Genomic DNA, 23,850 nt, shown 5'->3' on the forward strand with positions numbered 1-23,850 from the left:
TATATATATATATATATATATATATATATATATATATATATATATATATATATATGTTTAGTTTTTAATAAGAATAAAAGTTTAAGTATGCAACTGACCGCCGGTGCCCGTTACTTTGTAACTAAGCGTAAAAGTACATTTGACATTTCTATAAACATCATTATTTACAGTTATGTAAAGCTTTTTAAAGTTTTTCTCCGTGTCCGTCCATCTATACTGAAGTTTTTAATTATGGAAATGCAAAATTTAACCTTGTTCATAATAATATTTTTTGAAATGCTTTTAGTTAGATTCTAAAATCAAAATAACCTTCTTGAAGTTCAATTTTTAATCGATGCGCATACTCACCGACCAGAAACCGACATTCAATCAAACTTTTCTTTCTGAACAGCCGCCTTAATGTTTCGATCAATCGTATGAATAATAACGTTAGGTGTTATCAAAGATGTCATAAATTTTTTTCAAACCATAGTCGCTCGTCAAACTAGCAAGCAGAAATTATAAGACAAAAATGTTGGCGTTTACTGACGAAACTAATCGAATCACCGCTCGAATGGGATATTACACGGCCTGCATATCTTCGGTACTATGGCCTGCGATACATCCTGAAGTGGCGGCAACTCTATTAGCTGTTAATTAACTATTAACAGGAGGCCATGGATCGCGTCTACAGTGGCATCGCGAGAGAGAGTTCTTTCTGTATCAATAATAGCTTGGTAATTGAGTTTGCATGCCATTAGCAACGCAGAGCCGCTCAATTTACTGAAAAGGCACACCCCGCTCTACCCTCTGCCACCGTGGAGATAATGGGGTTAACCTTCGACACACGTCGTCCCTAATTGACATTGATAATATTAAAAGAGTCTCAAAGTGTTTAACATGATATGGTGAGTTTTTTGTTTATCTGTTCATTCTGAAGTTGAGCGATCACAGTCTTCTGAAGATATTTTAAATATTATTAAACGAAAATAATACCGCTCAGACAATAGCAGAATAGATAGATATACTTTATTTCGTAGGTTTTATATGTATACCAAAAATGCAATTGAGTATTAGATTAATCATTTCGCAAAACTGATATTAGTAAAGAACACATGCCTCTTAAGAAACTTCGGCCTATCAATTTTTTTTAGTACTAAGATTAAACAAATTATTAACAAAATTGTTGAACATAACCCCCCTCAATGAATTGTGCACTCATTCTAATAGTTCTTATTTGTTCCGTTTATTTTCACAGGAGGTAATAATTCGCTAGCTCAAATCTTCAAGTGTTAAGAGCAGTTTTGTACATTAAAGTTATAAAAAGGAACATAGTATTGAGATCGCCGACTGTTCAGGCCGTTCGATCCACCACCGATTGGCCGACAACGCTAAACGAATCAATACTTTGCAATAAACTGAAGCTCCGTCACGCTGTACCAGATTTGATCCCTTAATCCAATTTAAAAAAATAAAAAAAAATGAAAAAATCGATTAACTGATCAATTAAAGACAACAATGACATTATAAACTGTTTTATAGGGCTGTCCTGGTTGATTTTTTATATTTTGTAATTTATTATTCTTGTATGTCCAAGTAATTTGTACAAATATACGAGGGCAGCGCCAAAATTTCCCAGCCTGAATATGAAAGAAACAAAGTAGAGTAACATTTTTTTATTATTTTTCAATATAATCCCCTTTAACTTCAATACACTTATTACATCTCTTTATTAGCAACTCAATCCCTTTGTCTGCAAAATGAGCTAAAACAGCCTCTTTTAACTCAATTTCGTCGTAAAACCGCCGTCCACGTAAGTGATTTTTCAAATATCCAAACAAATAATAGTCGCTGGGGGCCATATCTCGACTATAGGGAGGATGATCTTATCTGTTGGAACCCACACTCCAAAATGACAGCTTGTGCAACACCAGCAGTATGGACAGGTGAATTATCATGCAAAAGACGCACGCCTCTGGTCAGTTTTCCTCTACGTTTTACAGGTATGCAGTCTCGCAATATATGTAATAATGTTGCGTAATATTTACCATTCACAGTGGTATTAGTTTCTTTAAAATCTATCAAAAGGATTCCTTCACAATCCCAAAAGATCGAGGCCATCACTTTTTTATTGACTGGCAGACTCTGAATTTTCTTGGGGGTGCACAGAGTTTCAAAAAAGACCCCGTACACTCGACAGGGCGTTGTTTTTGAATAGCCCAAAGGTTTTTAGGAATCCACTAACGTTATGCATACCTAAATGATCATGCAGGAATCTTAGTAATTTCTGAGGTTTCCTTGACTTTTAAACGTCGATCACTCAATACCACCTCTTCCATAATCGCAACAATATCTTCCGTTATGACCTCCACCAGTCGACCAGTTCTTGAACCATCTTAAAGGGACTCCTGCCCCATTCGATAACATTTTGCCCATTCTTTCACTACAGAATACGAAGGAGAACTTTGGCCGTACACACTATCCAGCCTTTTCTTAATAATTTTAGGTGCTAACCCTTCTATTGTCAAAAACTTTATGACTGCTCTATACTTAATTTGCGTTGTTTGCGACATTTTTTCGGACACGTCTTCAATCAGAAACTATTTGACGCAAGACTTCAATTTTTTTTCTCAACCTACTAAGATATATATTTAAAAGAAGACAAAGTTTTATCGTGATACTGGGCTGCATCTATGTCAGGCCGGGAAATTTTGGCGCTAACGTCGTAGGTCCAAAAAAAATGGATATAAAAAGAAAAGTGCCTCATTACATATGAATTATGCACCGGCACTCGCTCTCGCTGCATGCAATCGAGTGGCTGCCGCTTCGCGGGCATCCTCAATTGGTCAAGACAAAAGTGTCCCATTCTGATTACGTTCACTCTACAGTCTATACTATCCAACGAAAATAATTACCTCGCAAAATGTCAGCGGCGCACCTTTTATTTTTCAAAAATATGCGCCACAACGCGGACCACTATGTACCAATAAAAAATCGGGTTGTGCACCTTAAAATTTATCTTGATGGACTTTATTAAAAGTTTACAAAGATGTCTACAATCATTTTTTTCTACATCACTTCTTGTTTTGAAAATTTAGGACCTCTTATTCATGTAATGTTTTTTTCTTAAAATGAGCTCAAGAATTACAATCTTCAGTATTGGTGGGTATAGTCGCCTACAGTTATGGGCGAGTGATAAAATCGATTAGATCTAACAAAAGTTATTTTTCCCACCTTTGGAAAATATGATAATATGTTATGAAGTTAATGGTGATTAATAAAAAACACTTCACTTAAGTAACTGAAAAAATTAGCTGTAATATAAATGGTTATTCTTTTTGCATTTTTACTCCTCAAACGTTCTCCGTATCTTAAGGTGGTGGAAAAACAATCTCGAAGATCCCATGTTAAAACTTGTTAAGTAATTTTAAATTGCTCGGGGATCGGTAATCGTTTCGCGGCAGTTCTTTCATCGGGATACAATTCCGGGGTCAGGATATCGAATTTCTATCCTTTTAAAAGAGCCAGCACGTCGAAATGTATTTTGCCTTTTCAATTATTTTTTCCGTATTATAGTAATCATATTATTTCAGTCTTTTCTGCGACTCGATCTTTTGTCGTCTGTAGTAAGCAGCTTTGAAGTTGGATTAACTTTTTTGTATCAATAATCCTCATACCGGGAATAATTGAGTTAAAGACAGAATGAAGGTGGAAGCTAATTTATTTATCAATGGTGTACGACTTGAATTTTAAAAAATACGTTTTGGACTTTTTTGAGTATAGCATAACGCAACCAAGATTTTCCAAAAATTATGTGTTGCCGTTCCAGATCGTCCATGGTAACCAATATAATTAGAGCTTCCTATCCATTATGCTCTCAGGTTGAACTCCACTCTCCTGTACTCCCGAGAAAGTACTATATTTTTGTAACTACATGTCTCACACAGAAAATAAAAACAAAATTTGCAGATATCGATTACGTATTTTGCGCAGTAAAATTGGAAAGGTTTGAAAGCTGCCTCACTGGCAGAAGGTGGGAAGAGCTCGGTGTCATTGATTTTTTTGTACCAATAAAATGGTGCTGTTTTAATGAGTTTTCATATTTTCTGGGCTCCGGACGAGCATAGAAGTTAAATAACATTTAACACACTACATACTACAAGCATATTTTTCATAACAATCAGTTTTCGCAAAAATTAATTAAAATAAATTAAAATAAAATTAAAATTGAAGTTGAAAAAGAACTTTAGCTAATTAGTAGAAAAAAAGTTTCTATTTTTCCCATTTCTACTGCTCTGTGTAGAGGTAAAATTTTGTTTCAGGCGCTTTTCTGGTACCCTACTGCATTATGTTGATCATCGGAGGAATTCCTTTGTTTTACATGGAATTGGCACTAGGACAGTACAACCGGAAGGGGGCAATCACATGTTGGGGAAGGCTGTGTCCCCTTTTTAAAGGTAAATAACGGGAAACAATATTCTGCAAAATGCCAATCACAATTACATGCTTTTTACAAAACTTCTGGATTCCTGCTGCGTCGGTTTTTGCTAAGTTTAACTTGCTAATGTTGGTTGGCTGTTGGCTTCTTCAGAGCTTGACTGAAACTGGTTCGCATTTTACTCTGTACCTGCTTATATATTGTTTGAGTGGGACGAAATTAAATGAGAGGCATAAACACCGTCTCGGATGACTTATTCCCATATTGGTGACAAGTAAAGACCTGAGTCGCGTATAAGATTGTTTGTTGTTGTTTATAGATTTCTATAGACTCTCGGACTTTTCATTGGTAGATGAATTGATTACATGCAAGAATTTTAGTTTTATCGAATAAAATTTAATATCCGGTTTCGTGAGTGTGTTCGGCAACTACTAATGAGTTTATTTGTCTTTCATCTTCTTTGAGCCTAGTTGATATTTTTCGTCCGGTCTCTCCAATGTATTCATTGCCGCATATGCATGGAATGCTGTAAACTTCTGGCATCTCAAATGGAATTTTGTCTTTGACGGATCGAAGGTGTTGAGAGATTTTTGGACAATTAGTAAATCTGGTTTTGACGTTATATTTCTTTAGAACATTTTATATGCGGTCAGTGATGTTTTGAAATTAAGGAAGGACCACAGTAGCAAGTGAAGGATTGCTTTCGGACTCATTGCTAGTGTAAGGTTGTGGTGAGGTGTATTTTGTGATGGAACGCTTAATATCATTAATTTGGAAATTATTAGAGAGTAGAGCCGAGGTAAGGTGTTTTAATTCTGGGTTCAGTGTCTCGAGCTGAGATAGTTTTACAACTCTGTAAACAAGAGAGTTGATAACCGTTGATTTTTGTTCCGGATGGTGATGTAATAATGCAGTAAAGTATTGGTCTGTGTGCGTAGATTTTCTGTAAATACAATGACCCAATGTTAGGTCTGACTTCCTATTGATAAGAAAAACACCGTCTCGGATGACTGATTCCCATATTGGGGACAGGTAGAAACCTGAGTCGCGGTTAAGATTGTTAGGTTGTTTATATATTTCTGCAGACTCTCGGAGTGCGTTCGGCAACAGCTGATAAGTTTATTTGTCTTAGTCGTAAGGCTCTTTCGTGTTCTTTGAGTCCAGTTGATATTTTTCGTCCGGTCTCTCCAATGTATTCTTTGCCGCATATGAATGGAATGTAAACTCCTGGCGTCTCAAATGGAATTTTGTCATTGACGGACCGAAGATGTTGAGAGATTTTTGTGCAAGTGGTAAATCTGGTTATGACGTTATACCTCTTTAGAACTTTTGATATGTGATCCGTGATGTTTTGAATGTAATTGCTATTGGAAGGTTGTGGTGAAGTGTATTTTCTGATGAAACGCTTAATATCTTTAATGTGAAAATTATTAGAAAAAAGAGTAGAGGTAAGGTGTTTTAATTCTGGGTTCAGTGACTCGGGCTGAGATAGTTTTACAGCTCTGTAAACATGAGAGTTGAAAACCGATGATTTTTGTTCCGGATGGCGATGTAAGCATGCATTAGGTATCGGTCTGTGTGCATAGGGTTTCTGTAAACACAATGACCCAATGATAGGTCTGATTTTCTATTGATAAGAATATCTAAGAATGTAAGATTTTTATTAGTTCCCAACTCAACGGTAAAACGTATGTTAGGGTGTATAGAGTTTAAATGTCTAAGAAAATCTGCTGGGGATTCTTGACCATGAGGCCAAATGACAAAAGTATCATCGACGTAGCGTTTCCATAATTTTGTTTTAAATGAAAGATGTCGAAAGCTTGCTTCTTCGTTCCACATTAAAGATATTAAGGGTTCCATCACAAAATATACTTCACACAATCTTCCAATAGCAATTAGTCTGAAGGTAATCCTACACTTGTCACTGTGGTCCTTCCTTACATTCAAAACATCACTGACCACATATCAAAAGTTCTAAAGAAATATACGTCAAAACCAGATTTACCACTTGTCCAAAAATCTCTCTACATCTTCAATCCGTCAAAGACAAAATTCAAATTGAGAGAGTATACAGCATTGGAGAGACCAGACGAAAAATATCAACTAGGTTCAAAGAACATGGAAGAGCCTTAAGATTAAGACAAATAAACTCATTAGTAGTTGCCGAACACAATCACGAAATTATACATAAAATTTTATTTGATAAAACTAAAATTCTTGCATGTAATCAATTCATCTACCAACGAAAAGTCCGAGAGGTCTTTACTTGTCACTAATATGGGAATCAGTCATCCGAGACGGTGTTTTGCTCCGCCCCCCTCAAACAATATATGAGCAAATACAGAATAAATGCGAAGACTCAGCAAAAACCGACGCAGGAGGAATCCAGAAGTTTGTTGGAAGTTTCTATGAAAAATTCACAATTACATATTAGTGATTATAAATATTTCGACATCTCACATATTTTTCCTGTGTAGAGTGTAGGTTTTTTAATCGAACCAACTAAAAAGAATATAACAAAGTTCATGGAGTTTTTGAAATTTTGAGTCCCTTCACTGGAAGATATACCCGTTCAAAAATACATTTTATTCTATATTATTTGATAGTTTTCATAGGGTACTATCTGGCATATCTCCACTTCATTAATAGGTTGAATGAAACAGCTTCACGACTTAAATATCGTCAGTCTTTAATTTATTATCATGTTGATTGAAGGCAAGGAAGGAAGGAAAAAACACAGAATGTCTTGAAAAGAAATCAACATTTTGAAACAACAAAACAAACATAAGAAACTGTTTCGAGATCGATTGAAAAATTGCGTACACCAAAATTAAAAAAAAAATCGGAAGCAATCATTCAACAGTCAATGGTTTAGAAGGAGGACATTTTTTTTTCTAATGAATGCAGATTGAAATTGATATGTTAATGCAGCAAGTTCTGAACTTATTCGCATTCAACGCGCCTCGCGACTAACACCCGAATAAATGCGACGTCATAAAAGTAAAAAACCCGAGCGGAAATGGCTTCCGAAACACCCGAAATCCACACGAAGAACATAAATTTTCCGTACTAGAGCTTTCTGCTCTTTTTCCACTAGATCCTCGGAGACGAAATAATATCTGCTTTTGTCGCGCAAAGACGCACTTTGATGGCCTGGCTTCCGGTTTCCGCCAGCATCCGCAGATTACCCGGAGTGGATAATTGACTCCGGCTTTCGTTCTGCGGCCATGATTTGTCGGTCGCTACGTGTTGAGTATGCTCTATTGTATGGTATAAAGCACTTGTTTAAAATTATACGAAATTATTGGCTCAGTGGGTTCTTTAGATTTGATAAAGACTACCTCAATTAACTCATTTGATTTCACTATGCAGCATAAATAAATGCCAATAAATAAAATTTTATGTAACAAATGATAAGTATCTTGAAACAGTTTAATATTTGTAGTTTCCAAATTTTTGTATTGAAACATACAAGGTAACAGCATAAGGTAATTATATAAAGAACCTAATAGAGGATGCATTTATACATGTCAGAAAAAATCTTGCGACAAATGCAAACAATAAAAAATAATACAAAAATAAAAACTCTGAGCATCTGAGAAACAAATCGTTTGACTGGCCATGATTTGCCAGCTCGAGCTTGGTGTGCGAGATCCAACTTAGAAATGAAACTAAAAGAAACTTGAACTTCCATTGTCTTTATTTTACATGATTACACAACGTTTGACATTGATCACTATATAAACTGAACTAATGGGTTGTTAAAAACGGTGTTAATATTTGCTTGCTTTAAATTTTCGATTTTTCCATATCTCACTGTTTCGCCCATCCGTGTGTTTTCAGTGTTCTTAGAAGCGTATGTTTAGAGGTCGTTCTGTTTCTCAAAATTTGATGCATTCAGTAAGTGCATAATAGTGAGGTCTATCGGAAAGTATCGTCAATATATCTAAGTCAGATTTTGAGTATGAGGGGTTTCTAAACCATTATATGTATATAATCGATATCATCGAAGATGGTCAGGAGAGATTTCAAACATATTAACCAAAACTTATACTTGCTTTATAAAATACAGGGGATCCATCTATAAAATATTACATTTAGTTGATTACCTCCAAAACGAGAATACAATAATATGTGTGACAAGTTTGAACATTAAACAATAATAAAATATCTGTTGGCAATATTATCAAGTTATAAACATATCAATTGGTTAAAACTAATTAATTTTAAAACCTAAAAAAAATTTTCAGCAAATTCTGGTAATGTGCGATGAAGCTGTTAATTTATTAGTTATGGTAACGAAAACAAGTTATGAACACATCAGAAGTAAAATTAATCAATTTTAAAAAGTAAAAGATACAAGCTTTTCAATAGATTAATAATCATGCTATGGTACTGTGTGAAACAATTTTGGTAATATCGGATGAAGCCGTTAATTTATTAGTTATGGAAAGCAAATCAAGTAAGGCTTGGTAAGCATAAAGTTGAACCAATCAAAGAAATTCATTAATTGATTCATGTGATAATTTATAGATGGACTCGACATATTTTACAGATTTCAGTAAGAAACGCCCCGGTTGTTAAAAAGTCAACATAAATGCTTATTAGCAAAATTCAACTGTAATGAAAAATCAAAAAATTTATTTAAATGTACATATTAATTGTGATTAGCAACAAACGCTGTTTTAGGGCATTTTTGAGAAACACTTGTTTCACCTTCCTGTGAACGATGTTTTAGTTACTTTTTTTTATTTTCAAAAATATCCGTCCGAGTTTGAACTATTTTTTAAAGGGCTGTATATCATTACCAGCTTTGATCTGGGTAATCTTTTATCGAATTTGATGATGAAGGGATATATAAATCAATTCGGAACTTTGTTCAAAATTTCTGGTCATATTATATACAAAATAATCGTCACGGCTCTTGTGAAAATGGTCGCGAATGGCCACTTACGTGTCGCCGTTTCCTATAATTTACGATGCCAAAGTCAAAGTGCCGCGAAATGTGCTTTTAAGGGTTTTTATGACTGAGAATTAAATTTAAGAGGCCATGTTGCTTTATTGTCAAGCTTTGGAAACGATTGCAGGTGTATTGGGTATCGTATTTTCTTTTATATTAACATTCAAAAATATAGACCATGTAATGAATCACTAGTATCCAACAAAACATTCAGATTCTTTTCGGGCTTCGATATGTTGACGACAGCTAAATTCCACAGCTCGGGTTCACTTATAACTATATCAAATATGCTATTAAGAAAAAGATTAAATCTTGCCTGCTATTTCTAGACGCATTTGTGAGTAAAATTAGTAAATCCGTCATCACAAATGTATGTCGAAATCTATATGGGATTATATCTAAGTTATCAGTCTCACAATTCAGGAACAACGAAACTTGGAATATTTAATACATTATTTAAACTAGCAATGACAATATGCAGTAACCAAGTAGATCTACTCCAGAATGGTTACACTAAGATATATCTTAATTATGCATATAATAACATATAACAACTGTATAGTTGTAATGTTCATTGTGCCGGCATGTTTATCCCGGGGTTGATAACTTGACTTTGCGTAGAGAAATAACTCTCGGTGTACAACACCGAGTATTCCATTTACACTTTACATGACTGACTAGTCCACTCTAAAACTTAAGTCAATTACAGAAAATATTGACTTGTCTGGTAAGGTACGTAAACGAAAATTCTCTTACGCTTATGCTTAAAAAACTAAAGTTATGTGCTTTAGTAACTCCCCTTCGGCACACTCAGCCAAAGCTCTTCTTGGATGCTTCAATGCTTAATTACCTTGGTTTAATTAACTTGGTGACTTCTTCCTCTTTGTTTAGAGAAGTGGCAGCCACGACAGTTTCCAAAGCGAGTCAGGCAGCGGAGGTCGCATTGTCAATGCTGAGAAAGAATAAACTTTCCTCTTTGGGCGCAATTAAAAAAAAATTATTAAAATTTTTTTCCGGATGTCTTCCAGCTTGGGGCATATGATATACCGACATACTTGAGCGAGTACAGACCAACTTTTTAAAAAGGTTATTGTTTCTTCCTAAATCAACTTCAAGTGCCTTGCTTCTCCTTGAAACAGGTTCCCCACACTTAATTGATCAAACCTTTAAATCTTGCCTGAGCTTTCTTATGAAACTGTTAAGAATGGACGAGAGTCGTCTCCCGAGACTGTGTTTTGATTGCCAGCTGTCTCTGATTTCTAACACAAGCCATACCACTCCAGATTATATAGCTTTTTCGTGAGTTGGGTTATGCTGAGTAGTGAAGCAAAAGAATATATATCTTATAATGTTTTAAAACAAAACACGAATATTTACTCAGGCTTTGCACCCTCTGATATACCACCCAGCTATTTAAATTGCCAATTGCCATTTTAAGAATTATTGTACAATTAAGATGGACTAATAACATTTTTCTTGAAAGTCCTATAAATGCTGCGCTTACCATTAAACCCGTTCAGATTTGCCCCGTGGGTTACACTGAACAATTTGAAACAATTTGCTACCTTCTATTCACTTGCCCGATGTATAATGGTCTCCAATAATAATACCTTTATTACCGTTTTAAAAAAATTGGACTCACACGTCTTACTTATTTTATTATAAATAAAATAAAGACCCGCGCTAAGAAATGAGTAAAAATAAAACTGTAATTTGTATCTGTGTATTTCAAATCACATGCTGATAGATCCCTATTAGTTTACTATTTTGTTTTCTTTAGGCTTATGTAATGTCTGATGCGGATTTCTTGTTGTAAATATTAATAATAAACTGATGATGATTTGCATTTTCTAGCCTAAATCTACTAACACGATCAGAATGCCTTGACGACGTGCTTATTCTTTGAAATGATCAGACGTATAGCGAAAGAACATAACATCAAAATAGTTTTAAAAAGTACGACAAAAATCAATCCCGAAATATGGGATCAAGAGTGCTTCCACCAAATACCTTGCAAATACGGTGACTCGTTCATTTGAGAAACAAAATTGCTAAATATACATTTGCAAGAATCCGAAAAGCACACACAAATTATAGGCTGCAATGTAACAAATACTAACACTGTTTTTAGCGACTCAGGTGACCCATGGTTTGGCAACCACTAATAAAGCTCACCAGTCCGTCGTGGACAACATCATGATTGATGTCAGTCCACCCGGTCGCGGATGAAAAGCATAACTGAGTGTATAAAGGCAGTGGTCTCCAGAATTTGTTTAGTTTACACTTAATACAGTGTTTACACTGTCTAAAATGGTGTGTAATTCAGTAAAATAAAGGCAATGGAAGTTCGATGTTCTTTTAATCTTATAAACAGATTCTATTTTATGAGAGATTTAACTATTCTTTAACTATTATTTTATTTATTATTCCATCACACGATTTGGCAAGCCTAGTGAACTGCTACAAAAATTATTTAGAATATCATTTAGATCACGATGTTTGCAATCCAACGTGTTCCAATAAAACTACATGATCTTTGGGTAAAAGCTTGAAAATTGTCATCGAAATTTGTAGGTTGTGCACTGAATAAAGAGGTTTCAGGTCCCAGATGTATATTCCAAACGGAAACGAATTAATGTTATTTACCAATATTTGGTTCGATTCTGTTGGAAACAGAGCACCGGTTAATGGCACAGGTTTTAGAACAAGTCCGGCCGTTATAAACATGCTCAAAAAGTAGAAGGGCAACGTGGCACCTTACAAGTACTCCAAACCGTGAATCAAAATCTATCGACTCTCTCAGATAGCTTAGGCAACCAAAGGTATTAGAGAAGTTACCTATGTTCAGACTTATTCTTATTCTTATTCCCTGACTATGAATTGGTATTGCTCAACAGAATACCTAAGATTGGAAAGGAGGCACGATAGTATTACATTCGGCACATAACTACAACTAGAATCCACTTTGCATAGATATCAGACATTTTATTACTAATCCCAAAAAAAATCCAGGGAATTGAGCCGGTCCATACCATTATTTTAAAAGACCATGCAGTGAAATAGTATTATTTTTAAGTTCGACATTAAAGAATTTCATAAATTAAAAATCATATTGTTATGGATGCGATGAATTTGATGTTGTATATATTCGAGGGCGTTGACTTGTCGCTATTTGTTGTATTACGCTTTATTGTTAGTTCCTATTGTTTTCATTAGGAATTGGTTACGCCGTAGTTTTGATAGCTTTCTACGTTGACTTCTACTACAACGTGATCATAGCGTGGGCTCTGCGCTTCTTTTTTGCTTCGTTCACGAGCATGCTTCCTTGGACGACTTGCGACAATGAATGGAACACACCAAATTGTAGACCGGTAAGACTCTTATACGAGAAGTACTCGTTACCGAATTACAGTAAATTAAAAATTTCATATCATACTAATAGGTTGTATCGTTTGTTAAACAACACCATTCCCGTTGATTTCTTAAGTGGATGTCAACAAAAAATGAAATCCAGGCTGAGCCAAACAACTTGTTTGTTTTGAGAGCGCATCTTATTTGATGAGATAAAAACTTTTCGACATGGACAAATTTTATGAAAAACTCACTGGTTCAAACGAAAATTGTCTATCTGCACCCGTTTGACCGCTAGAGGGCGCTTGTGAATGTAGCGCACAAACACTTATTATTCTATATGATTCTCGCATATATTTTGAGTCTATAAGAAAGAGATTATAAGTATTACAATTAATGCATGACATGTTTCTTCCAGTTTGACTATGTGTCTAGAAACAGCAGTGACGTGAATTTGACCCGCCCAAGATCTTTGAATAATGATTCAGAGGATACTTTAGCATCGGCCGCTTCGGAATACTTCGTGTAAGTGTTTTACAAAATAGTTTTAAATAGTAATAGTAATAGTTTTCTATCGATTTGAACGGAAGAGGCCCAAATCATTTCGAAAATATACAAAAGTAGAGGCATCATGAACCGCCATAATCTCCTGTCCAGTGAAACAAATAAACTTGGGGAATCAAAAACTACTAATTTCTCCTAAAACTACTTTAATAATGTTCTTATATTCTTTATTCAAATGTCAGGCATATTTACAGTATAATTTATAATCATTTGAAAAATAGAAAATTGAAATCAACATTTTGGTCCACCAAGACCTATTGCAATTAATCACAAATGTCTCGAAAATATTTGAAAGCATCATACTGACTATAGGTACAAGATACCCGGACAAAGTTGTAATCCTAGTAAATGTGGAAGAAAAACTGAAATTCCGGGTTTTGCATTTTATTTTTTTAATAGTTTATTTTGAAACTTAAAAAAAATTACAAAATCATTCTCATTGGAACTTCATCTTCCAGCGAATTAAAAAATGAAGTTGTTTCTGCAGTTATATTATTCATTTCCTTAGTTCATGCCTTCTGTCACGATCTAAATAGATAGAGGGGAATGCATTTAAATTGGAGTCGAGCTCATTGTGTCTAAGTTTGGTGTCCAGGTTCGCCAGTTCTTCCCTCTTTTGTGTTTTTGATTGCCACTTAGACCTTCTGTCGTTGTTCCGTTTTTTCTGTGAAGTTTTGGGATTATTTAATACGCCGCCATTATAATAAAATAAATGTTTGATATAATTATAGTTAGAATAGTATAAACTAACCATCTTTCCAGTTTCTTTATGCAAAACCTTATTTTTCGCTACCCGAGGCTTTTTTCGAAAGAAGTATGCTTAGGAAATTTCATATTCTACATTTGTCGATCGAGTGCTTGTTTTAATCTAATTCTTCTTTAGTCTAGATTACTTTAGCTACATTAACCGTGTTCAATTATTACAGCCGTGCGATTTTGGAATTACATCGTAGCGAGGGCCTTCACGATTTGGGGGCGATCAAGTGGGATATGGCGATGTGTCTTTTGGCGGTCTATGTCATTTGCTATTTCTCCTTGTGGAAGGGCATCTCCACATCTGGGAAGGTAGTGTGGTTCACCGCCCTTTTCCCCTACGCAGTGTTACTAATACTTCTGGTACGAGGAATTACGTTGCCTGGATCTGCCGAGGGTATTAAATACTACTTGAAACCTGATTTTACAATGATTTCTTCAGCAGAGGTAGGCCAAATGCGTGTATCAAAAAATGAAGATGTAAGAAATCAGAGTTTGCGGAATATATATATATATATATATATATATATATATATATATATATATATATATATATAGAGTTGCCTCTCTCTCTAAAACTATTGTCTGAAACACTTCAAAGAACGGCGCCTGTTTTTGTGCTGTGACCAAAACAAATGATAAACTGGAATATTTCAAATATCGTCAATAAAAAATAAATATTAGTAAGCCGTTTTAATTCACACTTTTTTGTTATTCTATCTACTTGATTTGGTATCGAAAACAAGTGGCAGTAGTAGGCGTTGACGCCTTAAGAATTCGAAGACCAGAAACAAGAACTTTTTCCGATATGACAACTAATTTTAAGAATTGGTTAAAAAAAGGTTAGGTAGCAAAAATAAGTATTTTTTATGAACTAACATAAATTTAATAACAATTCTAATATTATATATTTAAAGAGCTGATTCTTTAAAATATAACGTTAAACACGCACATATTCTGTTATATTCTAAAATTGGCTGTACGACTTTAGATATCAGAATATAGTACCTGTCTAGATAATACATGGTTAACAAGTTTACAGGACTAAACATTTCTTAAAGTTCTACAGTCTTCTGAAAACACCGAAAAAATAATATAGATGATTATAGTTTATCAACTTGATCCACTGAACATACAAAATTTTTTATATCTAATTATACAAACCGATCGTCGAAAAATAAAATCCACCTTGTACAGATTCTCGCGGCTGCTGTTGAGCATGTTGTACTAGTCGCATGAGACATCTCGAGCGAGGCAATTTATATATTTTTCTGTAAACTTTGGTATTATTTTTATAGATTGATTTTTTAAGGTGTGGGTGGATGCGGCCACTCAAGTTTTCTTTTCTTTGGGACCGGGCTTCGGCGTGCTACTAGCATACGCATCTTATAACGAATACCACAACAATGTATACAAGTAAGGCTAACTTATTATATTGACTATGTGTAAATGTAATCCTTGATACTCGTCATTTAGAGACGCCCTACTTACCAGCGTGATCAATTCGGCGACGAGCTTCGTTTCTGGTTTTGTCATATTTTCGGTACTGGGTTATATGGCACATACTGCTGGGCGTTCAATAACCGATGTCGCTACGGAAGGTCCAGGTCTTGTGTTTATAGTTTACCCTGCAGCTATAGCAACGATGCCCGGTAGCATATTCTGGGCCTTAATTTTCTTCATGATGCTTCTCACCCTCGGCCTCGACAGCTCGGTTAGTAATTCACATTTAACTATATTTTGAATATGAATGAATGAATTTCGAATATACTGTGTATAAAGTGTACGTATATGAGTAAATTCGCATTAATATAATTAGACAATTCAATTTTAGAACTATTATCAGCATTTGTAGTTTTGAAATGACTAATCGTCGGCGGTATTTAACCATTCTAAAAATTATTAAATATCTTACTTTCACATTTTTATATTTAGTATAAATAAAATATGTATAAAACGAAATTTGGTTTTCTATAGACAAATTAAGTGGAAAAAACTAAAGTACAGTAATCTTTAGAAGATGACGCTTTCCCCTATGCATACAGGTTTTAATATTTCGAAGGTGGGCCAAAAAAGCAAAAAGGCACTATTCACGTAGAATTTAATGGTTTAAATATAATATTTTTATACTAAAACTAATAGTTTTGATTAGTTAATCAACCGAAAAATCGACTTTTATAACACCCCATACAGTTTTTAATCATTCTAAAGAACCTTTCCAAAAATATGACTTTTAGGACGCTTACAACCATTTCTTTTTATGAAAATTGAGCCCCGGTCACTCACATTAGTTTAATTTAGAAAGAAATTTTTCCCTTTAAAAGTGTCCAATTGGACCACCCTATCCTTACATATTACGTGGTAGTTTATGTATCGTTCGTTCAATTTATCTTGATAATATTTTAATTGGCTGTAACTTTTTGTTTTTAGAGATATCAAGGTAAACAAAAAAACAAAATGTAGGGTTAGTAGCCAATTTTTTTTCCAACTGACGTATAAAAGAAAACACTATCAATTTTCTGACATATAAGCATACATCAAAATATTTAAAATGGAACACCCTGTATATTATAAATTTGTTTACACTCTGTGTATTATACATGTGTTTATTAGAATATCTTATTCCGATTACAATGATGTAACACACTTTATATTTTAGTCCATTCGTTTTTAGCAAAAATAGGAAATGTTTATGTAATTTCAAAGAGTGCCGTGACTGACTTCAACAACAATAATTATTTACAAATTAAAGTAGAACAAATATACTAAAAATATACTAAAATAAATTCTTTAACTATTCTAAATACTTCCAGAACACATTTCTCATATACTCTAATTGTATGACGTCTTGCATTTGTCTCGTAACTGATTGATTGCCTTTGAAATCCTTTGCCGAAGTTCCACGACACTATTAAAAGGAGTTCTGTGCACGTGATTTTTTCCCCAAAAGAAAAAATCCCATTAAAGTTAAGTCGGGGCTGTTGATTGGCCAATCCATAGTTCCGCCGTTCCCTATCCAACCCCTGGAATATTCCATGTTAAGAAAATTTTTAACTTGCACAACATTCTGAGGAGGGACACCACCTTGCTTCCATATTCCATTTAGGGGTAAATCTTCTATATATGGTTCTACTTGGTGCTCTAAGAGTTGCAAATAATGATCTCCAGTTAACTTTTGATCTATAAATATCAAATCTTAATCGATTGGTATTATTTCTTGTATAGGTCTAGGATGATTTAAACACCAATATCGCGTATTTTGTCTATTACAGCCCTATCTTGTATTAAACGAACTTTCATCAGTTCATAAAATGTTTTTCAAAAAATTATTATTCTCATTATGTCTATTTAAAAAATCCAACGAAAACTGCATCCTTTTTTAACATTGTTCTGCACTTAGTTTTTGAGCTTTACGAAATTTAAATCGAGTGGATTGACTCCGAGAAATACCTGTCTCCTCATATACTCTAGTAATAGAGAAAACTGGATGTACTTCATAGAATCCTAATATGTTTGCCTTATTTTTTTCATTTAAAACATTATGATTCCGGTATACCTTTTTAGCATTTGATACGTTACCATTTTCTGATTTGTCAAAAACGAGTGGACTAAAATATAATAGTATATTATGCAACAAGTGCGGTACGAGGGGAGCGAGTGTTTAATAAACGAGTGAGTTAAAAAGTTTACCGAACGTGTTGCATACTATACTTTTTCTACGACCGTTACTTTTTGGCAATATTTTCGTAAAAGAACACGAATACATTCACTGACATAACCGTCAGAATTGACAAATATCAAAATTCAAAGAGTGGGGAAATATCTCCGAAAACATCCGATTGCTCCCAAATCCGAGCGGTAAAATCCCGGAAATGTCCGAAGTGGCTCCGATTCGTGCGCAACGAAACTGACGTGGTAAAGTGTAATCGGAATAAGATATTCTATTAAACACATATATATTATACAGGGCGTTAAAATTTAAAAAAATATGATGGAGGCTTATATGTCAAAAAATTGATAGTGTTTTGTTTTACAGGTCATTTGGAAAAAAAAACTTGGCTACTAACCACCCCACATTTTGTTTTTTTGTTTACCTTGATATCTCTAAAAATTTACAGCAAATTAAAATATTATCAAGGTAAATTGAACCCACCATACAAAAGATGACCTAATAGAATAAATCAGCAACTAAGTTCCCATTATTTGGAAACATGTCGAAAAATGGTTAAACACATCCACGAATAATAAAAGAACAAATATAGGCGAAATTAATTTTTATTTCCAAAGGAATAACAGATATAGGAAAATTTTGTGTTATATGAGTAGTATAACAGTGCTAATTGCACACGACTTTTGGTCTGTCCAAGTTAGCTCGAGAAATTTTTGCATCTTCCGGCATGTTCGCGTTTGCGCAGGGATGTTAGCTGAAACCAGTAGTTCATGCAGTTCACTTTCTTTCCAGTTTGGTGGCTCCGAGGCTATTATCACAGCACTAAGCGATGAATTTCCGAAGATTGGACGGCATAGAGAAATTTTTGTAGCGTGTCTGTTTAGTTTGTATTTCTGCGTTGGTCTCGCGTCCTGTTCTCAGGGCGGTTTCTATTTTTTCCATCTTCTCGATAGGTACGCAGCTGGGTACTCGATGCTTTTTGCAGTGTTATTCGAAGCGGTGGTAGTCTCTTGGATATATGGTAAGCATAAATTACTAACTAACTGCAACGTATATTTTAAAAATCTCCTGCATAAGAAATACAACTTCTAAACAAGATATGTTAAATATATACCAACAAGTTGCTTGACACTGGCACAGTCGCCGATATCACTATGCATGGATTACTCCACGAACAGCGAAGTGCTTGTTTCGTTTAATGTATACAAAATTACCTACTTTGAGCAGAAGATTATGTTACTGAATGAATTACCAAACTCGCATCCACATCCCACGAACTATCGCTCATAGTTCACCGAATGCCGCACTTGTAAAACCGACTTTATGTAAACAAAAACTGAACGTGCGCTTCAGTGTGTTAAGTTTCACATACTAAGATAACCTATTATGAGATTTTGACATATAATTTTTGAAAAAAAAGTTTTACGAATAAATTTGTCAATTTCGCAGGTACCCAAAGGTTCTGCCATGACATCGAAGATATGATAGGATTCGCACCCGGATTGTACTGGAGGTTTTGTTGGACTTTTGCGGCTCCCGCCTTTTTGCTTTTTATCATCGTCTACGGATTATGGTCATACGAGCCGTTGACATACGGCAGTTACGTTTACCCAGCATGGGCGAACGTGCTTGGATGGGCGATAGCAGGCTCGTCGATCATCATGATCCCTGGCGTAGCGATTATTCAATTCCTGATCACGCCTGGGTGTTTCTCCAAGGTAAAATCGTAAATTGTTTTGCATTATTAAAAATAAAAGTATGTATGTTATACACGGTAAATCATTAATTATCGGAAATATATAAACTGTAGAATCATGAGCTCAAAATATTAAGATGTAACCAAAATCACTTAGAGAAAATGGGTCTGCTTACTGATTTACGAGGTGTTTTATTTAAAAATTATTTTTGCCCATTGTTTTCACGTAAACATTAACTAATTTAATTTGTCATACTTGACTATACACTATGAATAAACGTTTCTGGCTACTAGCAGAGTCGTACGACAGTGGCAATAAAAGGCTTCTTAACCCTCCACAAATTCTACGCCACGCAAAATTTAATGCGTAACAACAAAAAATCTTAATGTTATTTATTGCAACTTTTTTCAACGAATAGATGCGTTCAACATTTAAAAACAAGTTGTCTTTCTGTTTTAGTCGTTACGTTAATAAATTAGAGCATAAAATATATTTCATGTATTTCCTATTCTAAAAAATCCAATGCAGTGATCAGACGTGCGCAAAGTGTCACTTGTGAACATCTGCTTCATTCATCACTTTTACGAACCACTTCGAACGTTTTTGCTACTTCGTCGCATATCACTCAGTGAATGTTTTCGTGTTGTTTTGCAAAAGTGCACCCAAAAGCTAATTGTCCAAGAAAAAGTATTGTTACGTTTTTAAAATACACACTCATGCGCGTTTCAGCTTCTCTTTTCAACTAACTAATCAGCTAGCGGGGCGCTGTGCCTTTATAGAAAGTTCGCAATAGCCACGTTCCAAGCAGCGCTGCGTGGCGCTTTAGTTCTTGGGACGCATACGACGCCGGGCTTAGCCCATTAAGGATTGTTAACACTTGACATTTACCTTTACATTACCAATACAGACTGAAAAATATATTTCAGCGTTTAAGAATCTTAACAACTCCATGGAGGGACTCTCAGGTAAGGACCCAATCGAACGGAATCGTCCAGACAGATGCGAACCAAGTAAGGATAACCACCCCCGACACGGCGACTAGTCAAAGCCCAGTCGAGGTGTGAGACATAAAAACCTCCAAATTCGACGAGTATTTTGTTTGATTTTTGTAGAAAATTTCCAAAGCTGTACCTGTTAGACCAAATATTAATAAATGTAGGACCAAAGTTTTAATAATATATCGACGTAGGTCAGTTAGGCCATGTACCTTATGTAAATAGCTATTGCGTTTTAAGCGGACCAATGATCTTAGAGGGCAGTTCTTTTGCTAACTAGCTCATCTATAACTGAAAAATGAAACAACCAGAAGCCTTCGATGATTGTTTCGTTTTTAAGCATAAAAAGCAAAAGAATTTCCCCAGTAGAAGCAATATGAAATCAGGGCCTTCACATGCTTCGGCCATTGTTGCGCTCAAAATTTTCTACCAATTTTATACCAAAGATTAGGAAATAGCCAATCTGCAGCATACACATCGATAAATGAATGTAGATACTAGCGTATTAGAGAAATTGTATTAGGTAGCAATATTGTAAGTAAATCCCAAAAATGAAATGTTGTACAGTTACAATAATTAATGTACGGATGCTAATTGCAAACATCCAATTTTTAGGAAATATTTATTCTAGCGTTTAAGGTCAATATACTTTTCATACACAATCAGATTTATTCACCGAATGGGTAGAGGTATTGTGAATCGCGACGATCAAATCAGCCATTTTGATCGTTTGCGGTTAAGCTCATTTGAGATTAATCATGCATAATTTAGATTTTACAACAGCACCTTTGGACGTTTCCTTTTAACTGTAAATACTAAGAAACATGAAATCATTTTAAAAACATTTTAACTGATTATAACGTAGATTAGCTTAATTTTTTCAAAATGAGGATAAATCTTTCGAATTTATTTAAATTTAAAAAACAAAACTAGCTTTTCCGAAATTTGGTAGATGCCGGGTGATGTGGCGGACGGAATTTTTAATATCTACAAATTAAAGTTTATCTCGTACCTTTATCTGCATTTTTTGAAAATTTTTGCAATTTATTTCACTTTAATTGTTTCGTTTTGTCGCATTGGATTATCTTGTTTTCAGCATTCGCATTTCACATATTCAATTCATTCGATGTGTTTATTAAATACTTTTATATTCTTATAGTTATAATATGTAAACAGTCTTACTGTAAGTTATCTGCAAACAGCCACTGCAAATAGCTTCAAACTACGGGCACTATTTTCAAAATGTATTAAATTCTGTTAATATATTTTTGTTCATAAAATGTGACCTTTAGCTGCGAATCCTTCCATCTCACCTTCAAGTTGAGAAAGAAAACAATTATTTGAAACTACGAGACTCCCAACCTCCATTGTCAGTTATTATTCTGATTGTCAGTTCTATTTAAATATTTTTTTTAATTCGCCTTTCATATTTCATTTGTTGACTTTTTAAAAGAATTGTCGAATTTTCCTTTGTTTGCTATAGTCTAAACAGCTTTTCCTTTTTCCTTTTTTGCTTTAATTACTTTATTTTCTTTTATTTTGCTCCCTAAAATTAATTACTTATCTTCAGGGCCGATATCACAGTTCAAGTAAATTATATATTTGCGACTTTATAAGTAGATGACTTAAAGATAAATATAACTTTTTAAGCATTGGCTTTTGCTAATCAGCAAATGCTACCTTTTTAGTCAATTAGCCCCCAATAATAACTTTTCGTTTCGTGTCAAAAAGATAATAGAAAAGCTCTCTCTTAACGCGCTGTTCCCGATATTCCATTAAACCTCACTTAGAGGCAATTGAATGCACATTTATGACGTTGCCTTCGGCAAAACAACACTAGCAAACAAATTTAATTTAAATGTCACTCATCCTTCGCCATGAAGTACGATCATTTTTTGAAGTTCTATAAAGTGGGAGCTGCACTCGGAACTTTACCATTTTACAATGGAAAAAGTTTCCTGGAAATTTTGTCTATCGCCTGGGTTGTTGCGAATGTACTAGTCAGAACTGGCGTGATAGCTTTATTCATACTACCAAAAACACTCCTTTTCGTCACTCAGCGTACCGCAATCGTAGAAGGAGTCATGGACGGCACAATTTCCACCACTGACTTGATGATACCCGTGACCATTTCAGTATGGCATTCGTCGTTGGCACGACAAAACTGGATGAACTTTTTTAAACTGGTCAACGAAGTGCGGACCGCTCTGCAAACCAAAAAATACCAAGAAACGGGGGATAAAATTTTCATTTTACTGTTCATAGGTACGAACGTAACGATCTTTTACTCGTCTACGCATAAGCTTCTAAACGTTTTAATATATGGAATGGAGGTAGATTTGCCGGTATTCTGGGCCATTACTCTTCTCGATTCGATGAGGATTTTTTTCAACTATGAGTTTTTTCTGCTGGAGGCGTCTTTACTCTACCTCAAGGACAGATACGCGGACTTACACAATTATTGCTCCGGAAAACTAAAAGACGAAGACGTTTCGTTTGTTCAAGAAATTAAGGAGATAGCTTCAATTTTTAGAAAATTATTCAACATCTCGCGGAACGTAAACGCAATTTTTCAGTTGCACATGGTGGCCACTTTCTTTTGGTGTATCATCAACAGCCTGTACTTTTTGGAGTATTTGATATTCGGATATTTCGGACAGACCGCAGAACTTCTAGAAATGGAGGACTCGATACGTATGCTTTTGATTGCGGTAAGACCAACACCTTTAGCTAATGTTGCTTATTATTTTACTACCATCATGCAGTGTGTCCCCCACTCACCCCCGGGGTGGACACTCCTAGACCTTTGAAAGAATTTGTTAAGTACTATGTACGGTTACTGTAAAATAATGTTAATCCTAGTTAAAGCGAGTACTGATTTAAAAAGGACACAAATTCTAATGAAGTCAATATTTCAATAGTTTTTGCTCTATGTCTGAAAGGGAAGTAGTGGGAGGTGTGTCAACATTCTCGAAAATAAATGTAGATAATACCACCAGTTTATATATATATATATATATATATATATATATATATATATATATATATATATATATATATATATATATATATATATATATATATTTCAAAAACCACTGTACAACAGAAAAAAGCCTTCAATTTTCAACTGTTTTCGAAATGAAATTAATTTAATATAATTTAGTTTAACTTAACCTCAGATCCAGGGTGTGTAGCAATTCCGCCTATTATTATAATGGGTTTTAAATTTTAGAAACATTAACGACACTTAGGAAGCAAGAAAGTATAACTTGTCTAGCTCCGTTGAAACTTTTATATGCATAAATAAAGACCGTTCATTAGTCGGAGACATTTTCAGGAAAAGTACATTTTAAACAGGTCTCAAACACAATGCAGTACAGCTACGTATCAAATTTTTATAAAATTGGTGTTGCCATTGGGATCGTACCAAATTGGAACGCTGA

The 23,850-nt window shown here is 34.5% G+C and overlaps 1 protein-coding gene across 1 annotated transcript in view; it reads left to right on the forward strand.

Annotated features, from left to right (window-relative positions):
• Positions 1-21,633, forward strand: part of LOC132703412 (sodium-dependent dopamine transporter) — a 30,911-nt gene extending 9,278 nt beyond the window's left edge. The window contains exons 3-11 of the mRNA XM_060672658.1: positions 4,302-4,436; positions 12,594-12,748; positions 13,147-13,253; positions 14,219-14,492; positions 15,358-15,461; positions 15,522-15,759; positions 18,508-18,736; positions 19,165-19,433; positions 20,339-21,633. Coding sequence (XP_060528641.1) covers positions 4,302-4,436; positions 12,594-12,748; positions 13,147-13,253; positions 14,219-14,492; positions 15,358-15,461; positions 15,522-15,759; positions 18,508-18,736; positions 19,165-19,433; positions 20,339-20,476 — 1,649 coding nt within the window. The 3' untranslated portion in view covers positions 20,477-21,633. The remainder of the gene's footprint in view (positions 1-4,301; positions 4,437-12,593; positions 12,749-13,146; positions 13,254-14,218; positions 14,493-15,357; positions 15,462-15,521; positions 15,760-18,507; positions 18,737-19,164; positions 19,434-20,338) is intronic.
• The last annotated feature ends 2,217 nt before the right edge of the window (positions 21,634-23,850 follow it).

The sequence above is a fragment of the Cylas formicarius genome, unplaced genomic scaffold (assembly GCF_029955315.1).
Source record: "Cylas formicarius isolate icCylForm1 unplaced genomic scaffold, icCylForm1.1 PGA_scaffold_6__28_contigs__length_40554024, whole genome shotgun sequence".
NCBI classification, from domain to species: Eukaryota; Metazoa; Arthropoda; class Insecta; order Coleoptera; family Brentidae; genus Cylas; species Cylas formicarius.